Source organism: Phaseolus vulgaris, chromosome 1, assembly GCF_051622355.1.
Source record: "Phaseolus vulgaris cultivar YP4 chromosome 1, ASM5162235v1, whole genome shotgun sequence".
Lineage (NCBI taxonomy): Eukaryota > Viridiplantae > Streptophyta > Magnoliopsida > Fabales > Fabaceae > Phaseolus > Phaseolus vulgaris.
In genome coordinates this window covers 45550166-45567318 of record NC_143498.1, presented here as the reverse complement: position 1 = coordinate 45567318, position 17153 = coordinate 45550166, and the positions used below count along the sequence as shown (strand labels likewise).

General features: G+C 27.6%; 1 protein-coding gene across 2 annotated transcripts; it reads right to left on the bottom strand.

Moving 5' to 3' along the window:
* Positions 1–13087: 13087 nt before the first annotated feature.
* Positions 13088–16789, bottom strand: LOC137814307 (Long-chain fatty alcohol dehydrogenase family protein). 2 transcript variants are annotated; one of them, XM_068616963.2, is made up of 3 exons: positions 16348–16789; positions 15904–16176; positions 13088–15043 (listed from the first exon to the last, which is right to left on the bottom strand). In XM_068616963.2, exons 1-3 carry the CDS (start codon positions 16549–16551, stop codon positions 13298–13300), a joined length of 2223 nt encoding a protein of 740 aa, XP_068473064.2. In that variant the 5' UTR covers positions 16552–16789; the 3' UTR covers positions 13088–13297. The 2 variants fall into 2 exon arrangements, with proteins under 2 accessions (XP_068473064.2, XP_090159739.1); XM_090303613.1 differs by lacking the exon at positions 16348–16789 and having other exon boundaries at positions 15956–16095.
* Between the last annotated feature and the right edge of the window lie 364 nt (positions 16790–17153).

The window sequence follows — 17153 nt, the reverse complement described above, 5'->3', positions numbered from 1 at the left end:
TGCAATATAACAATAAAATGAGAAGTAATTTTCACTATTGTAGATGAAACAAAAAAATATTGAGGTTTCTTTAAATTTTGTAATATAAATCATAACTTATGTTGATTCTCGGACATGTGATCAATTAGATCTAATATTTAGGATCTTTCCGTACAAATAAAAATTGAAGATTTAGGGGTTTGAAAACACAAAACGTAAATTGTAAGATAAAATTAAATATCAAAATTAACTGATTCAATTAATCAACTAAACTCATTTATGCGAATTAAATATCCTTATCATTTAATTCATTTCAATTCTTATTCAATTATTAAATTACGATTCAATTGATTTCTAATTTAAATTATAATTTCAGAAAAGCAAATCGATATATATCACAAAGAGCTTAACTGAAATTAGGAAAGAGAAGAGCAAACTCAAAGATTTCATGAATTGATCTCTAGAGATTTAGTTTTTCATTAAAGAATAACTAAAATATATCATAAGAATAATATAAGAATATAAAAAGATAAAAAATAGACAAAAAAAAAGGAAAATTAAAACAATAAAAAAATTATGCAAGTGAATTTTGTCTCTGTTTTGAGCATTATTAGGTCTCAAATAGACTTTCAACCTAATTCCTAATTTTGAAAACTCTGAAGAAATTATGGGCCTAGTTTGGGCTCTAATCATATCTAGAAACCCAATTTAAAATGTATAAGCTAAAATAAGCAAAATCAAACCAGTAGGATTTTCTTTACAAATCTTCAACAAATTAGCCTCAACTTCTAAAAATTGTAAAAAATAACAAAAGAGTCCAAATCCAACAATCCGTATGCCCATTTTAAATTCCTTGAAGTTTAAAATCCAATGAAATTGGAATAATACAAAAAAGATATCTACAAACAAATTATGACCAAAACAGTGAGGAAATATCACATGAGCTAAAAATACAATATTAAAGCAGTTATGTAAAATGAACTCAATTTATTACTAATGAAAGAAAATTAACTAAAAATAAAGCAAATGAAAAGTGAAATCATTGTATAATAAAATTACAAAATTAGAAATGTGTGTACATAATATGTACTTTCAACAAGCTACATTAAATGTATAGTAACCAAAATGAAGGAATTTCTCAATAATATCCCTAAAGAACAATATAAACTAAAACATTGTTAATAAAATATTGAAATCCTCAATAACATTCTCAATGCGCAATGTTAATTGCTACCGGACACCTTCTATAAAACATTTGCATTAAGCATGCCTTAATAAATAGTAACACATATGCCAAGCTAGGTACATTGTGCACCTAGTGATCAAGACTGATACATAAATCTCCTTTAACTTTTTACCATCTGATGTATTAAATCTTTGATAAGATCATTAATGAAGTCAAGATATCTCATTTAATTAATGTGCTAACATGCTTGATATCGTCTTGTAAAGCTTGCTACAATCCCAAGTATCCCACGAAACATACACCCTCAAATGGTCATCCCCTATAATAGGTCCCACACCCAAAAATGATTACATATCATAAAAATATCACATCATATGCATCTCATATCATATACGTATGCCAAACATCCACAAAAGGATCATACACCCACAAGGGGTCAGTACCAAATAGTACATCTCTTTTAAACATCACAACCATAATCTCATTTTATTATGCTTATCATAAATATCTACCCATACATCATTAATCACATATCTTAATATACATAGTTAATTACATAATTTATACATCAACATAACATTCCATTATTAATTAAGCGATCTCTTCTTACTTGAGCGAGGTTTTCTCGCTTAAGAAATCTCTTTTTCACTTAAATACCCTCACTTCCTTCAACAATGATCAAATTCCTCACTTAAGCAATACTACACCGATAGAGTGAGATGTATCATGAGAACATAGTTAAATTTGTCTCTTCCTTGCTAAAGCTCTACTCACCATGCTTAAACATTCATCACTTGAGCATTTGTGTAATGCTTAAGTGACATACACATATTAGATATCTCCCAACAAGTTATAGAGCTTCACTCATTACTACAATCAACACTTAAACAATTATTTCACCACTTGAGTGTCCTAACATAGTTTCATGATTTTCCAAAGGTTTTAGGATCTATACAACACTTTCATCACTTAAGCAAACATCATGTCAGTTAAGTGATATCCTTTTAGAGAAAAGAGTTGTCTTAGTCTCTTTCTAAGCAATATAATTCATCATCACTTGAATGTCCATAGTGTCGCTCATTGATAGCCAGTGATGAGTGTAATAATTATTACATACCACTTAATGTTGTTTAAGTGGTGTGGTGTTTTTTTAGCAATATTAAGCTTGAAAACACATATTTCCATCAATTAAGAGAAAACCACCATTAAAAGCAACTCTCAACTATATTCCCAAACATTCAAAACATCACTTACATTGTTTATAATTTCCCAACTAATCTTTTATAACATCACCAATGATCCTCAAAATATACATATAGTTTTCCACCTACACATTTAAATAATCACTTATTTTGAATAAGTGCAAACATTAACTCTCCATATCCAAATGTTGCATACTAGCTAATAGTTTCTTCTAGCACTTCTAGAAACCTAAAAGAAATCCAAAAAAGTTTCCAAAGATCAAATCCTACATAAAAAAAAAAAATCCTCCCTTTAACAAATATTGAAAGAAAAGAAGAAAAACTACATAATCTTATGTAAGAATTGAAAAATTTATCAAAACTTTATTCTTACTAGTTCACTAAACACTTTATATAACTTCATCCTTAAATTTATAATTTGTTAAAATAATAACAATCAAATACTTCTCTAAACCTATAGTGAATTTAAATAAAAAAAGTTTTTGAGACATAAAAATTCTAAAGGAAATAAAAGAATATCTATATTTATTTGTAAACCTTATATTCTTTATCCATTTAAATTTTATTTTTAATTAAAACGTGGGTTTTATAATTTATAACAATCTTATATGTCAATAAAACTATTGGTGAAGTGCAAATAACTAAATATAATCTCAGGTCAAGATGAATCATTGTAAACATATTTTTTTTTTAATCAATCATATATCAAAATAGTTAATTATCATATCTTAAAATAGTTAATTAATCTATAGTGTGTTATAATATTCCTGATAGTTTAACTCTTTCAAATAGAGAATACACATAATTTTCTTTAAGATAGAAAAGGAAGTTTTTGAAAAGGATTTGAAAAACTTTTTAAATTAGAAGTGAACTACTTTGTTATGTTTTACTCAAAGTTATATTAATCTATAGATAACAAGTGACTTGATAAGCTCAACAAACACTCTCTAGAATATGCTCGAAATGGCTTTGATACCATATTACAAAGTAGACTTTAAGGCTAACTCAATCCCATAAAACCGGCTCATGGGGGTGAGGTTTGCACCCACTTATATACTGTGAAGAAGTGGACTTAAAGCCTAACTCAACCTCATAAAACCGACTCAATGAGGTGAGGTTTGCACCCACTTATATACTATGAAAGACTCTAATATCTAGTCGATGTGGGATCTCCACACCCCCTCACGTCGAGGCTACCAACTCGTGCGTGGAGATATATGTTATGGGTAGTCTGATAACGGCCCGATAGCGGGTGGATTGATAAACCCAACAAATACTCGCTAGGATAGGCTCAAAATGACTTTGATACCATGTGAAGAAGTGAACTTAAAGTCTAACTCAACCTCATAAAACCAACTCAATGAGGTGAAGTTTGCACCCACTTATATACTATAAAAGACTCTAATATCTAGTCGATGTGAAATCTCCAACATATACAATAAAATATTCTCATCTCTAGTCGATGTGAGATCTCCAACAATTATGAAAAATATTTCTCTATTAACTAATCATTTGTACATAATGTTTTGTTCAAGATTTAGGAGAGGAAATAATTTTTTACTTTGGTTAAAGTTTTTGGAGGGCAGAGAAGTAAAATCCCTTCCATAATAATCTATCGTTTTATATATATATATATAAACATTTTTGAAAGAGAAGACATGATTTATAAAACATTTAAATTATATATATTAACTAAATATTTTTACTTATTTGTAAATTTAGAATTACAAGAATGTAATATTAAATTATTTTTTTAAAACTCTTGGATTTGTTTTCTTTTATTCTTTGAATTAAACATAATATGTAATAATAATTTTTTCCCTTTCTATTATTTATAATTCCTTTATTTAAGTCAAATATAATGTTTAATTTTAATTTCTCTTTTGAATCAAATAGTTCTTTGAATCTAATACCTTACTTAAAGAAATCTCATCTTTTATATAAATTTTTTCATTCATGAAACTTATATTTAAGATGTTATTTAAAGAATGTAATCCAACATTCATAAAACTTAATTTAAGATTTTTACAAATTTAATTCAACTTGACTTACATTAAGATAATTCAACTTGACTTATAAGATTGATAATGTAAGTTAACCTATCTTGTATTAATTCTTAAAATAATTAATTATTCATCTGCATCTATATAGAGATGACTCGAAAACCTGCATGTCAGTTTGCATAAAAACAATTAAAATTTCATGCAAAATAAAAAAAAGTTAATGTACTTGTAATATATATATTGAAGAGAGAAAAGAGAGAGTGTTCGATTTTTAATTTGTTTTCATTTTAATAGTTTTTCCAATAATTCTCTTAATAACCACCCTATGAATTAAAAAAAAAGTTGTTTGGACTAACAAAAGTGACAAGAGTTAGGTGAGCATCTTATCATGGTAAGTTATAAAAGATAAGGATGAAGCTCCTCACCTGTCACCATTCCTATATATTTTACCTTGGATTGGTACTAATAGGAGAGGAAAAGACAACACTGACACAAAGAGTGCCAGCTGGAAGAACAACAATGGCAGAGAGTGGCGGCTGGAAGAACACTACTTCAATGGCATCAAATGTTTCAACTTTTAATATTTTCAATATAGTAAAACAGGTCAATATCTTATAGTATAATAAATCAAAATTCTAATATATAAGAGAATTTTTATATTATTATGCACCATAGTACTTCAAACAAAACTATTTCTGAAAAAGGTGTTTGTTTACTCATATATCTATAGAACATTCAAATTAGATATTGTTTAATGAATAACCCACCCTTATATTATAAATATTTTTTTTCAACGTGTATTAATCATGGCACATGTTAAAAATTAAGTCTCAAATTAAAATTTGACATGCATCTTTATATATTGTCAAAAATTTATTATCATCATTAATTATAATTTAATTTCAAAATCATTATAATAAATAAATATCGATAATATTATGATATCCGTGGTGGATGAACGTTTATGAATCATCAAAACTTATTCAAACTTAGTTTTTTTTTAACTTATTTTTATTATTAATCAATAATAAAGGTTAAAAACAAAATTTTGAACATTAAAAAAATGTTACACTTCCGTCTTCTATATTGAGATTATTTTATAAATAATAACAAATATAATATTTAAAATTATCTTTATTAAAATAGTTATATTCTTTCAATATATGCATCACTTTTCCTAAGAAAGAAATAAAATAATAATAATTTATTGAAGAAAATAATATAATTTTAATTTATATTTTAATGACTAAAATAGTAATCACTGTAAATGGATAAGATTATATTAAAAAATACAAAATTCAACAAATACTTATTTTATTTAAAACTTATTAAAATATTAAGTAAAGTGTTTTAATGTCTTACTTAATGGGTTATATTTAATGGTACATATATTAAATGATAGAACATCTTTATGAAAATTTTATATTTTATACTTTATATTTTGTGCTTTAAAGTAATACTTTACTATTAAATATTTGATTTTATAAAAATAATGTACATATATAATTTTTTTAAAGAGAATATTTATAAATTTGAAAAATGTATAAGAACATGAACATTTTAATTTAAATACTAAAACTTTAAAGTATAATTTTATTACAAACACCCTTCTTTAATAAGTTATTATATATATATATATATATATATATATATATATTTAAGCGATGACCCGTGACAATTTTTAACCACTAATTAATGAAACTATTTACAAAGGTACTCAAATATGCTTTATGGTCTTTAGATTTTACAATTAATTTATAATGTAAGAATAATGAACACAGAAGAGGAAGAAGAAGAAGATGAAACAGCAAAAGTAATTTCTTAGAAAAACAGTTATGAGAAGAAAAACTGGGAATCCATGAATTATGAAAGCATTAAAAAGTGAGATGAGAATGGAGTCATTCATCACACATCATACATCATACATCATGATGATCATCTTAGATATAAAAGTGGTTGCATGCATGGATAGATGGGCAGAAAGCAGAACTAGAAATGCAGATTCATCTTCCTCACTACTTTTTCACCGATGGTAGTTCCTAGGAAGTCTATGTTAGCCATTTTTGTTTGGCTAGGTCTTCTTGTGTGTTAATGTTAAGAAGAAAACACCTTGTAATTATAGCTTTAAGAACTGGGCCAGCTGGTTTGGGTTTACAATGTCAAAGAGGTGGGCCCCATCCGTCTTCAACAGTAGGGTTAGCTCCACATACCTCTGGTACTTCTGCTCCTGTGACTCCTCTTGCAGGCCCGGGGACTGGCCCATTCTGCGGCCCAACAGAGTTCCTTTGCTAAGAAATTCATGGGCCAAGTACCCAGCCAGAAGCATGTTCGTTGAGACTGGGTTGGGACCCTCAAGCTTGGGCAATTTCGAGGAATTGAGTTTCGGTGAACCGTGATGCCTCTCTTTCCGCTTAGCACCACCGTTGAGCGGCAGTGGTGCACGGCGAGAGGGAGGACGCATCGTTTTGGTACTCATCTTTTGTTCTACACTGCACACGTCACCATCATTAGACTGAAAAAATGAAAAATAATAAAGAAGGAATGTGAGAGTGTGGATGAACAGTGGAGTGAAAGAAAAGTGAATTGAGAAGAAGAAAAGCGATGATAACGAGGTAACGATTGTTGGAGTGAGTGCAGAAAAGAAAATGATGAAGAAGGTATGGGGTGTGTGTGGTATTTATATTCACTAATGAAACTAAATGGCCTTGTTCACTATCACATATTACATTAATGTCAAGCGGTGCAGGAGATGACTCATTTTTTCTGCCTTTCTATTCTTTTATCTCTTTTTTTTTTCCAATTCTTATTAAATAGAATTCATCGTTTAAAAAAATAAAATAAAATATAATTGAATTGGTTTTATTTTCAAATATTTAATTTTAAATTTTGATTATCTGGATAATGCGTTTTAATTATATCAAATCTAGAAATATCAAATACAAAAGTTATGCTTCAATCTAACAAAAATAACAACTACATAGTTTCTCTAACTTATTCACATCTAAAGTAGATACATTCATTCATGTTGATAAAGAAGGTTCTAATAAATATAAATGATAAATAATTTTGACCTAACAAATAAAAAAATAGTTTTGTAAAATTGTAGTTGATATTAGTAAAAAATAGTTCTTAATGTTGATTAAGAAAAATCATGACTGACATTTGTGAGAAATGACATGAGTTAACTCTTATCAACATACTTTAATTGACCTCAACTAGAAATAATAAATATATGCTTATGTTAATAAAAAAATCGTGTTCAACAATAATAACAATATTCTAATTAAGGTTAAGTAATATATATATATATAATTTTTTTTTTAAATATTCAAAAACATTTTTATTATAAAATATATCAAAGTTTTATAAATATAAATTAAACTCTATTAATATCTCTCATTTAAACACGATATATGGTAATAAATACTGCATGAGAATATAGATAAAAATATATATTTTATATTTTTTTAGTTTTAATTATCAAATTTTTATAATTTTTTATATAATTTTACTGGTCACCTTCAAAATGACATTAATTATTATTTTTATCAATTATACCTTTTTCACAAAATCTTAAAGAATTTACAAATATCTATTATGATTATATAAACCAAATATAGAAAATACATAACTATTTTGTTAAGATAAAAAATAGCAATTATATGTTTTTGGTCTTTTTATGAAAACCTTAAAGACAATTAAATAAAAAAAAAACAAAAAAAAAAGATGTTTTAGAGATGAAAACCAAAGTACTTTAAGGTTCTTATTTAATTAGCATATTCATATATTTAATTTTTCTTATATAAGTTTCACTTATTGAATTTATTTATATTATTTTAACTTCTTTTTTCATCAAATCATTCCATAAACTTATTTCTTCCTATCTCTTATTCTCTTACTTCATTCAACCCATACATCCCAAAAGTCAAATGTACATTTAACACATTTCCTTATCTACTAGTTTAGATTATTTAAAGAAAATAATTATTTGTTCTTATTGATATAAACAAAATTAAAAACTTGGACTAAAAGCATACGCAATGAGATTTTCTTTTGGAATCATATAATTTTGTTAAGTGAAAAAACTAAAAAGTGAATAATTTTCATAGAACTACAAAAATTATAAAATTTATAGAGAACAAGAACATAACCAATTAACAAATATTTTTAAAAATAAATATAACCAAACATGTTTTTGGTGTAAGAAAAAGCTAGTCCAACTTTTTCATAGCAAATTTACCAATGAACAAAAGGATGGATATAAGTTTATACTTAGTCTGTGTTTAGTTATCAAGATTTAGTTTTCTTCTTGGGTTTTAGGTTCTTTACTCCTCCCATGTATAAAAAATAAAGTTTATGTAAATTAATAACGTATATCTCCTCACATTATTTGTTAATATTTAAATTAATATAATTATAAATTTTTATTTTTTATTCAAATTTTTAAATTTATTTAACTACATTTTTAAATTAAAAAATATTAATCATTAATTATTTTATTCTCATTTAGACAATCTTTAACACTTTTATTCATTGTGATGTAAAAACAAAAAATATATATATATATATATATATTTTTTTTTTAATATTTTTTTTTGTTAAAGTTATTTTTTTATTATATATATTAATTTCTTAAAAAACTATTAACCACGTTTAAAAAAGAACATAGAAAGACAAATTAGGAATTACCATTTGCTTATAATCTATATCCCTTTTTAAAAATCAAACTTAACTTACCGCGGAATTGATTAAAATAAGTTACCGTTTAGTAAATCAAGCAAACTAGAATAAGAATCAGTGCAAACAAATTGCAAAAGTATTTTTGTTTTTTAGTTGCATATATAAATTTAATTAAAAACAACTACTATTAATTTTTTATATATATTTTATAATATTTTTTCTCTGAATATTTCATGCAAAATTTGGGGAAAATTTTGAATAGCAACTTTTTATAGAAAATTAAGAAAGATCTCATAAAAAAAATACTAAACAAGTATAACAATTAAAACAACATATATAAGTTTTTTCTTTTTTAAAAAAACTCATAAATACATACATCATGTGAGAAATGAGAAAGACATCAATAGCCATTTTTTTTGAAAAAAATACACTAGAAAGCTATCCCACATTCAAATTATAGACTCAAATATTATTATACAAGAATATGAATAACTGCCACAAACAATTATTTCAAATCTGGGTATAAAACTGCTTAAAATATAATTAGTAAATTACATTGTAATTTAACATAACTTATTATAATATTATTTTTATCCAGTGTTTTTTTTAAAAAAACATTGTTAAATTTTCCTTCTTAAAGATAATAATTTTTTAAAAAAAGTCTATCATAAAATTTAGGGGAAAGAAAATAAAAATAATGGAAAGGGAACTTTTTTTATTAAGAAAAATAAAGTTGAAGTAAGTCAAAATTAAGAAAAAAGTATTTGTTATTAATAATTTATTTATTATTTGTAATATTATTTCAATTATTGTTATTTTTTAAATAAAAAAATGATCTATAATTAAAGAATATAATGAAGTATATACCTGATATAATCAATTATATGTTTGGCATAGATGATGAGATATATAACAAAAATACTTTAAATTTCCTTTTGAAGAGTAAAATAAATTACTATTAATTAATGTTCTTTTAGCGTCATACTTAAAGTTAACTCTATCCAATACTTTTTTTCAGTTATTCATTTTAAATCCTAAACACCGAAGCTATGTTCTCAGAATATGCTACGTTTTACTGTAAAAAGAATATTATATTTATTATTAATCTCCTCACAAATTCTCTTACTATTTATAAAAATGAAATAAAATTTGATATATATATAGTATCTTAAAATAATAAGTAAGATATTATAAGAAGTTTTTATACTATTCGTTAGTATAGTATTATTATATTGAAGTTCAACTTTATTTATTAACTGTCATTGTCTCTTTTATGGCAATTAAAATAAATATTGAACTTGCTTGATTCACGCGTGAATGTTTTTATTTTTATTTTTTTTATTTATCATATTGTTAATGGAAGAAAATAGATTGAATTTAAGGATCCATACCTTATAGGTGTGACACGTTATTTTCTTATAATATAGTACTACCAGTTTATATATTTAATATTTATAATATATAGATATTTATAAAAATTAGATCATTATAAAACTTAGATATTTATAAATATTTTGAATTTTTTATAAAAAAATAGTTTCCAAAATTGATTTTGAGATTGAATTAACAATATATTCGTGAAAGGAGTATTTATTGTCTACCTATATCAGTGCATTTAATTACATTTAGATGGTTGAATGAAGTGAGCATTATTGCTCTAAACACAATGGCACAAAATTTGAAAGATTTAGGTTGTATTTGGATTAAGAATAGAAATGTGAAGATTTAAGGAAGTTGATATATGATGATTTGAGAGGAAAGTGAACGTGTTAGATTGAATTTGTAAGAAAAATTTATCAAAATTTCTTAGTGATGTTATGATTGTGAGATAATTTTACTTTTTTTAAAAATATAAGTTTACAAAGTTATCCTTATCTTTAAAATATTTAAATAATGAAATATGAATTTGTTTTGGGTAGATTTGAGTTAATTAAAATTTTGTAATTTTTTTAATGTTTAATATTTTTTTACAAGAAATACAAGTTATTTATTATTGTCACAAAATTTCATATTTTTTATTTATTTAATTGTAATATTAAAAATTGTAAAAAACATTGGAAAAATAATTTAAAACGAAGTAAAATATCAATTAAAAATATTTACTTAAAAAATATAACCTTAATATTTTAAAAAATATAAATCACTAATATTATTATTATATAAAAATATATAATATTTAAATGGAACTGCTTTACAAAATTTTAATTACAAGTATTTTTTATTTCAAATTTAAATGCTAATAATATTTTATATTTTTATAATCAACATTATTATTGTATAAATTTATGTTTTTATTATAAATAATTATATATTCATTATTATTAATTATTAATATTTATTTCTTTTAATACCTTTATTAAATATTATTATTATTATTTAATATTACTTGATTATATTATATTATATAATCAATAATAATATTTATATATAATAAATGAATTAATATATTTTAAAATTAATTTTAAATTTAAATTATAAATTGATATTTTGTAAAGATATGTAAATATAGAAAACAAGAAAATGTAAATAAAAAATAACAAAAATAAAATACATATACCACTAAAATGAAAAAAAATTGTATTTGGAGGAAAAAAAAAAGTCACTGAGACTCTCCTCTTGAATCACAGCATATATGACAAACACTTTTGAAGAGATGCACTTTCCTTTTATTTCCTCACAATTTAATTGATACCAAACACACTTTTTCTTACAAAATCAATATCTTTCTACCCTATTCTCTCTGTTTAAATTGAGCATTAAAGTTTTATTTTTCACAGTTTCGGTTAACATACCAATATATCATCATAAACCAAAGCAAGTACAGGTACTGATCTAAGTCATAAAAGCAACATTTTTTAACAAAAATGACATTAACATACAAAACCATGGTCAAGGGACACCACAGAATGTGTTTGCTTGAGCATTCAAACTCCAAAGAACCTCTAAAAACTTTCAAACAACATATAGATCCTACTATTCAGAATCATTGGTCAAGTTTTTGAAACAAGCATGTAAAAGATGACCCTTGTTCCCTCATGTTTGAGCAGCTCTTTTCTCAAGGATGACACTTAGAAACATTTTTCAATTTCATTCACCCCATTTTAATCTTATGTTTACTTCTCATTTATCTGTCATTGTGTATAATGAACTCATGATACTTAAACTGTTACCTGCTATTTTCCCACTTTTCAACACTAATCTAGAAATATTGATGCACCTCCTGCTAAATGTACATTCCACTTCCTTGTACTGAATCGGTTTTACTCTACTTACACAGAAGCCTTGTGTTGTGCTTCTAACTTTCCAAGTATTTTCTTTATTGGATTTTCAATTAGGATTATATCATTTTCAAAAAAAGGATTCATGAAGAAAAGCTGACAAAGACTCTTGAATTAAGTACAATAGCACTTCAAAGATCACAGTAAAACTATAAGGGCTCAAAGTTGACAATTGGATGATGTCGTCTAGAGAGCAGTGAAAGTGACCTGTAAATGAAGTATTGCTTTTATTCACAGAATTATTCTGAGTTCTAAACTTTTTTTTTCTGGGCTGCGGTTCATGTAATCAAGAATTCACATTTATGAGGAGAGAATTGAAGCAAAAAAGCTTCTTATAGCTGTGGTGGTTATATCATGGCTTTTCTTCCATACAGTTGAAGTATTGATACCATTTCTGGTTATTCTTGGTTGAGTTCTCTTGCTGTTAATGGAGTACAAATTGAAGTTGTATTTGGTTGATGGTAACACAAGCTGGCATGATAATGGATCCATCAACCTCAATCAGGACCAGCAGGGGTCATGTCACCTTATGGCTCTCACCGATTTTCTGTCCTTATGGTGCTTCTGCTCTTCCTATATTACAAGTTACTCATTTCCCTTTTGTCAAGTTCTCATATTTTATTTAACTGTTATTTTCAAAATTTTAGATAACATTAAGTACTTTTTATTATTATTTATGCATTTATTCTTCTCTTAATATTTAATTAATTTTATATATATCAAGAAAATTTAATAACCTTAAACAGTAATAGTATATAATTCATAAAAACACAGATTAACATTTGATTATAAAGTCCTCCATAGCATGCGTTGACATAGTTACATTGAAATTCATTAACTACAACTTACAAGTGACAATGCCGGTGTAGCAGGGATAAATTATGCATTGAAATTATACAACTTGACTATAAACTTGTATGGGAATAATACAATTTGACTAAAAATTTGCATTGAAATAATACAACTTAACTATTTATTTATGGTTTGTTTGTCTTTGTTAAGTGATTCTGCAATCTTGCTGGCAATGCAGTATGCTGTAGACTGAATGGTTACCATGGGGTTGACACCAACTGCAGTGGGCAAAACACTCCCATCACACACATACAACCCTTTTGCTTCCCAACTCTCACCAGTTTCATCAACTGCACCTTCTTCTTCAGTGGCACCCATTCTACAACTTGTCATCTGATGTGCAGATGTCAACACTGTCCAGAGTTCATTCCTGGACCTTGGACCCCCAACTATTTTGACAGTATCAAGAAACTCCTCTAAATCTTCCTCCTTGACCCCCCTACATTTGAATCTTTGTCCATCACTCCTGTATGTGCCCACTTCCACAGCACCTGCTGCAACCAAAATCCTCAAGGCCTTCCTTAGTCCAATTCTGAGGTTTTCTTTGTCTACTTGGTCAAGTCTGTAAGTGACTCTTCCTTCAGCCTTCACTTTTCCTGATCCATGGTCTCTTATCAATGCAAAAATGTTAGCAGTTCTTGCATACTTTGCCATCCTGTCTTTCATATCATGCCCTGAAAGCCAGGGAACCAATGCTGAAAATGATCCTGGTCCTAGAGCAGGTGTTTCTATGATGAATCTTGGGGTGGAATCTTCTGCAAGTACCTTGTGGATCGAAGTTATGATCCCACCTTCATGGTTGTTGCCGCTGAAGTTTGTCATGTCTTCTGGGAAGTATCCCCATGCAAATTGAACTGGGTGGAGATGGAGATTCCTTCCAATGTTTGGATTTTTCAGTCCACTAGAAATCATTAGAGGAGGAGTGGACAGAGAGCCACATGCTGAAATAGTTACCTTGGATTCGATTAGGAGTTTCTTTGTTACCTTACTCCTCCAAGTTGCTGCTGCAATCACTCCTAAACATTTCTTTTTCTTCATTCCATCATTTCCATCTTCAAGTATGAATCTTTCAGCTTTACATCCAGAGAGGATCACTGCACCATTTCCTACAGCATCAACCAACCAAGTAGAGTCAGTGCCCTTCTTATCTCCTGTCCTACAACCATAACAGCATGAACCACAATAATGATCTGCTGAGGAATTTGTAGCCACTGACTCTACTTTGAAGCCCATTTTCTCACATCCTTGTATGAGAACTCGATTCTGAAAGCTTTCTTTCTTGCACTTCTCTGTCACACCAATCCTTCTGCATACCGAGTCCATGGCAGATTGATAGTCAGAGCTTGCAAAAAGTGGAATTTTATTTTTTTTAGACCATTCCCTCAGAACAGAATCAGGTGTTCTGATGCATGCAGACCAATTTATAGCAGAGCCGCCACCCACAGTTGAGCCAGCTAGGATCATCATCTTCCCATCAAGACTTGACAGAATGCCACCTGATTCGTATAGCTCGTCCATGGATGGTCCTTCCAGGGAAGAATAATCATGGGAAACAAAGTACTCTCCTTTCTCTAGGACGATTACTTTCTGACCAGAGTTTGCAAGAACTGCAGCTGCAACACCTCCACCACAACCAGACCCCACAATGACAACATCACATTTGACCTTGTATAGGTTCTGCAGTTTATCTTCACTAACTTCAAGGCCTTTTTCAGCGAGGGATTGCATCAAAGTATGATCAGTTTCGTGCATAGTCTCTATTAATCCCTTTTCTAGAGGCCTCTCCTTCCGTACCAACTTTTTCTTGGTGTCCACCTGGTACCCAATTGCTTTCCATACGGGATTATGTCCATTTTCATCACTCTGCAGTGTTTGGGGAAACATATCAAAGAGAAATTCAGAATAAATGTTTCACATCCATACATGTTAAAGAAGAATTTCAAATCAGATTCATCATTGAATTAACGAAAACATTAATCATCACTAAATTAATCTAGTAAAGTGATCCTCACTCCATGAAAAAACATCAACTTTTTAAAGCTGCTTTTTGTTTCTTTTCAGTATGAATGATACTGTATTGATTATTCTCAATTATATACAAAGGTGTTGTTGGAAAAATAAATAGTTAAAAAGAAAAACTACTTTAGAATACAAATAAAAAGCTAAAAAGACTATTATTCTGAAATGGGATAAGTATTCATTAATAATCATATCATCTAATATTCCATCCGCTCTTTTTGACTGCCGATTATTTTCATTATTTTTTATCTGTAATTTTTAAAAATTCAAGATAATATAACTATTCTATAAATATACCCTTTATTTAATTAATATGACGGGAGAAAAATTAGTTAGAATAATCTAGCGAGATAAAAAAAAAACATAATAAATGTATATTGAAATAAAAATTGAAAATGATAAAATAGATAATTCACTTAAAAATGTTTTAAAAACGAAAAATACAATATTTTCTTCATTACGAGTGAAAAATCCTTAAATATTTATGAAGAAACGTGTTGGTAAATAAAATGTTTTTGGACGCAACTCATCTATTAAAGTCATTAGTCAAAATTCTAAACATATCATTATATCATACATTAAAGTCAGTCAAACTTCAGAAAATGTGTAAGCTGGTTTTGGAAGTAACTTGAGAATCCTTTTAACTGTGAATGAGAACTTGATGCAAGAAATTCAATCTTATTAAGACGTGTGAGAAAGCTTACCCTAGAGAAGAAAGTGTAGAAGAAGATAAGTTTGATGAGCACAAACACTAACCGCAGGGGCACCCAACGCTTTTCTCTGGACCAGTTTCTGAGAATCTCTTCTCTCTTCTCCAAGGAGATCTCAGAGAACTTGTGAATGAAAGGCCACTTCCAGTCCAAGCAAAGTCTTCCACAGATCAACAGTGTCCCCAATCTGAAGGACAGCATCCAAAGAACCCAACCCACCAGGGACAATGCTTCTGGCACAACCCTCTTGTGCAACAGCTCTGCAGCCTGATTTTCATTCAAAGAAAAAGTGAATGAATTGGAAGTGGCATGTATCAGGTAGTTGAGTTTCTTAACCAGAAAGAAGTGGTAAAAGTCAATTAAACATATACAGCAAGATCACATAACAATTTGTTGTAAATTTGGAGTGAGATAAAGAATATATGTTTGAAAAATGACCTCATGGGAAGCAGAGGTATTATTGTAGCAGGGTGAGAGAGGTTGTGAAGTTTCGTTGGTGAGTGGGTTTAATGGCAGGGAAGGAAAGAGGGTGTTACATATGGAAGCCATGACATGCATCTGAGAAGTGGATAAACCATGGCTGTAACCTTTCTCTCTTCTACCTCCTCTCAGCAATGGGTGACAATTCACTCTCTCTTCCATTCTTTCTCTCTCTCTCTCTCTCTCTCTCTCTCTCTCTCTCTCTCTCTCTCTCTCTCTCTCTCTTTCCGTTTTTAAAGTATTCTGTAATGTTGCACAAGTTGTTACAAAATATGTCTCTTTTTGAGAAGAAAGAAGGTGAAAGAGAACAAGTTGGGCCAATAAATATCTTTGGCCCAGTTTCCGTTTGGGGATTGTGTTCTTTAGATTGGAAGGTGGGAGGGGGAATTGGTTGAAGAATGTGCTTGATTGTTATTAGTTATATATATCATATAAAAGAAAAGATAGAAAACAAAATAATATATTTTATTAATAAAAATTATTAATCACTTATATTATTATTGAATTATTGAGTATTCTATTTATATAATATATATAAAAAGATAAAAGATAAAAATAATAAATATAATTGATTGATAATTATAACTGATAGAAGATTACAATTAATAAAATAATTACAATTAAAAATTTAAATATTATATAAATCACATTTATCTTCTAATAATTACGATTTCCTAAAAAAAGAAAGAATCTCTGGGATCATTCTACTAAATATTTGAGTTTTAGTGTTTGTTTGAATAAGAGGTTCATTTTTGACAAGGAAG

Bases quoted from the DNA above. Each gene is read 5' to 3' on its own strand.
- LOC137814307 (XM_068616963.2), bottom strand. From the start codon at position 16,551: ATGGAAGAGAGAGTGAATTGTCACCCATTGCTGAGAGGAGGTAGAAGA. The intron at 16,177-16,347 runs GTCATTTTTCAA...AATGAAAATCAG, and splicing joins ATACCTCTGCTTCCCATGAG to GCTGCAGAGCTGTTGCACAA. The intron at 15,044-15,903 runs GTAAGCTTTCTC...CAAACACTGCAG, and splicing joins TCTACACTTTCTTCTCTAGG to AGTGATGAAAATGGACATAA.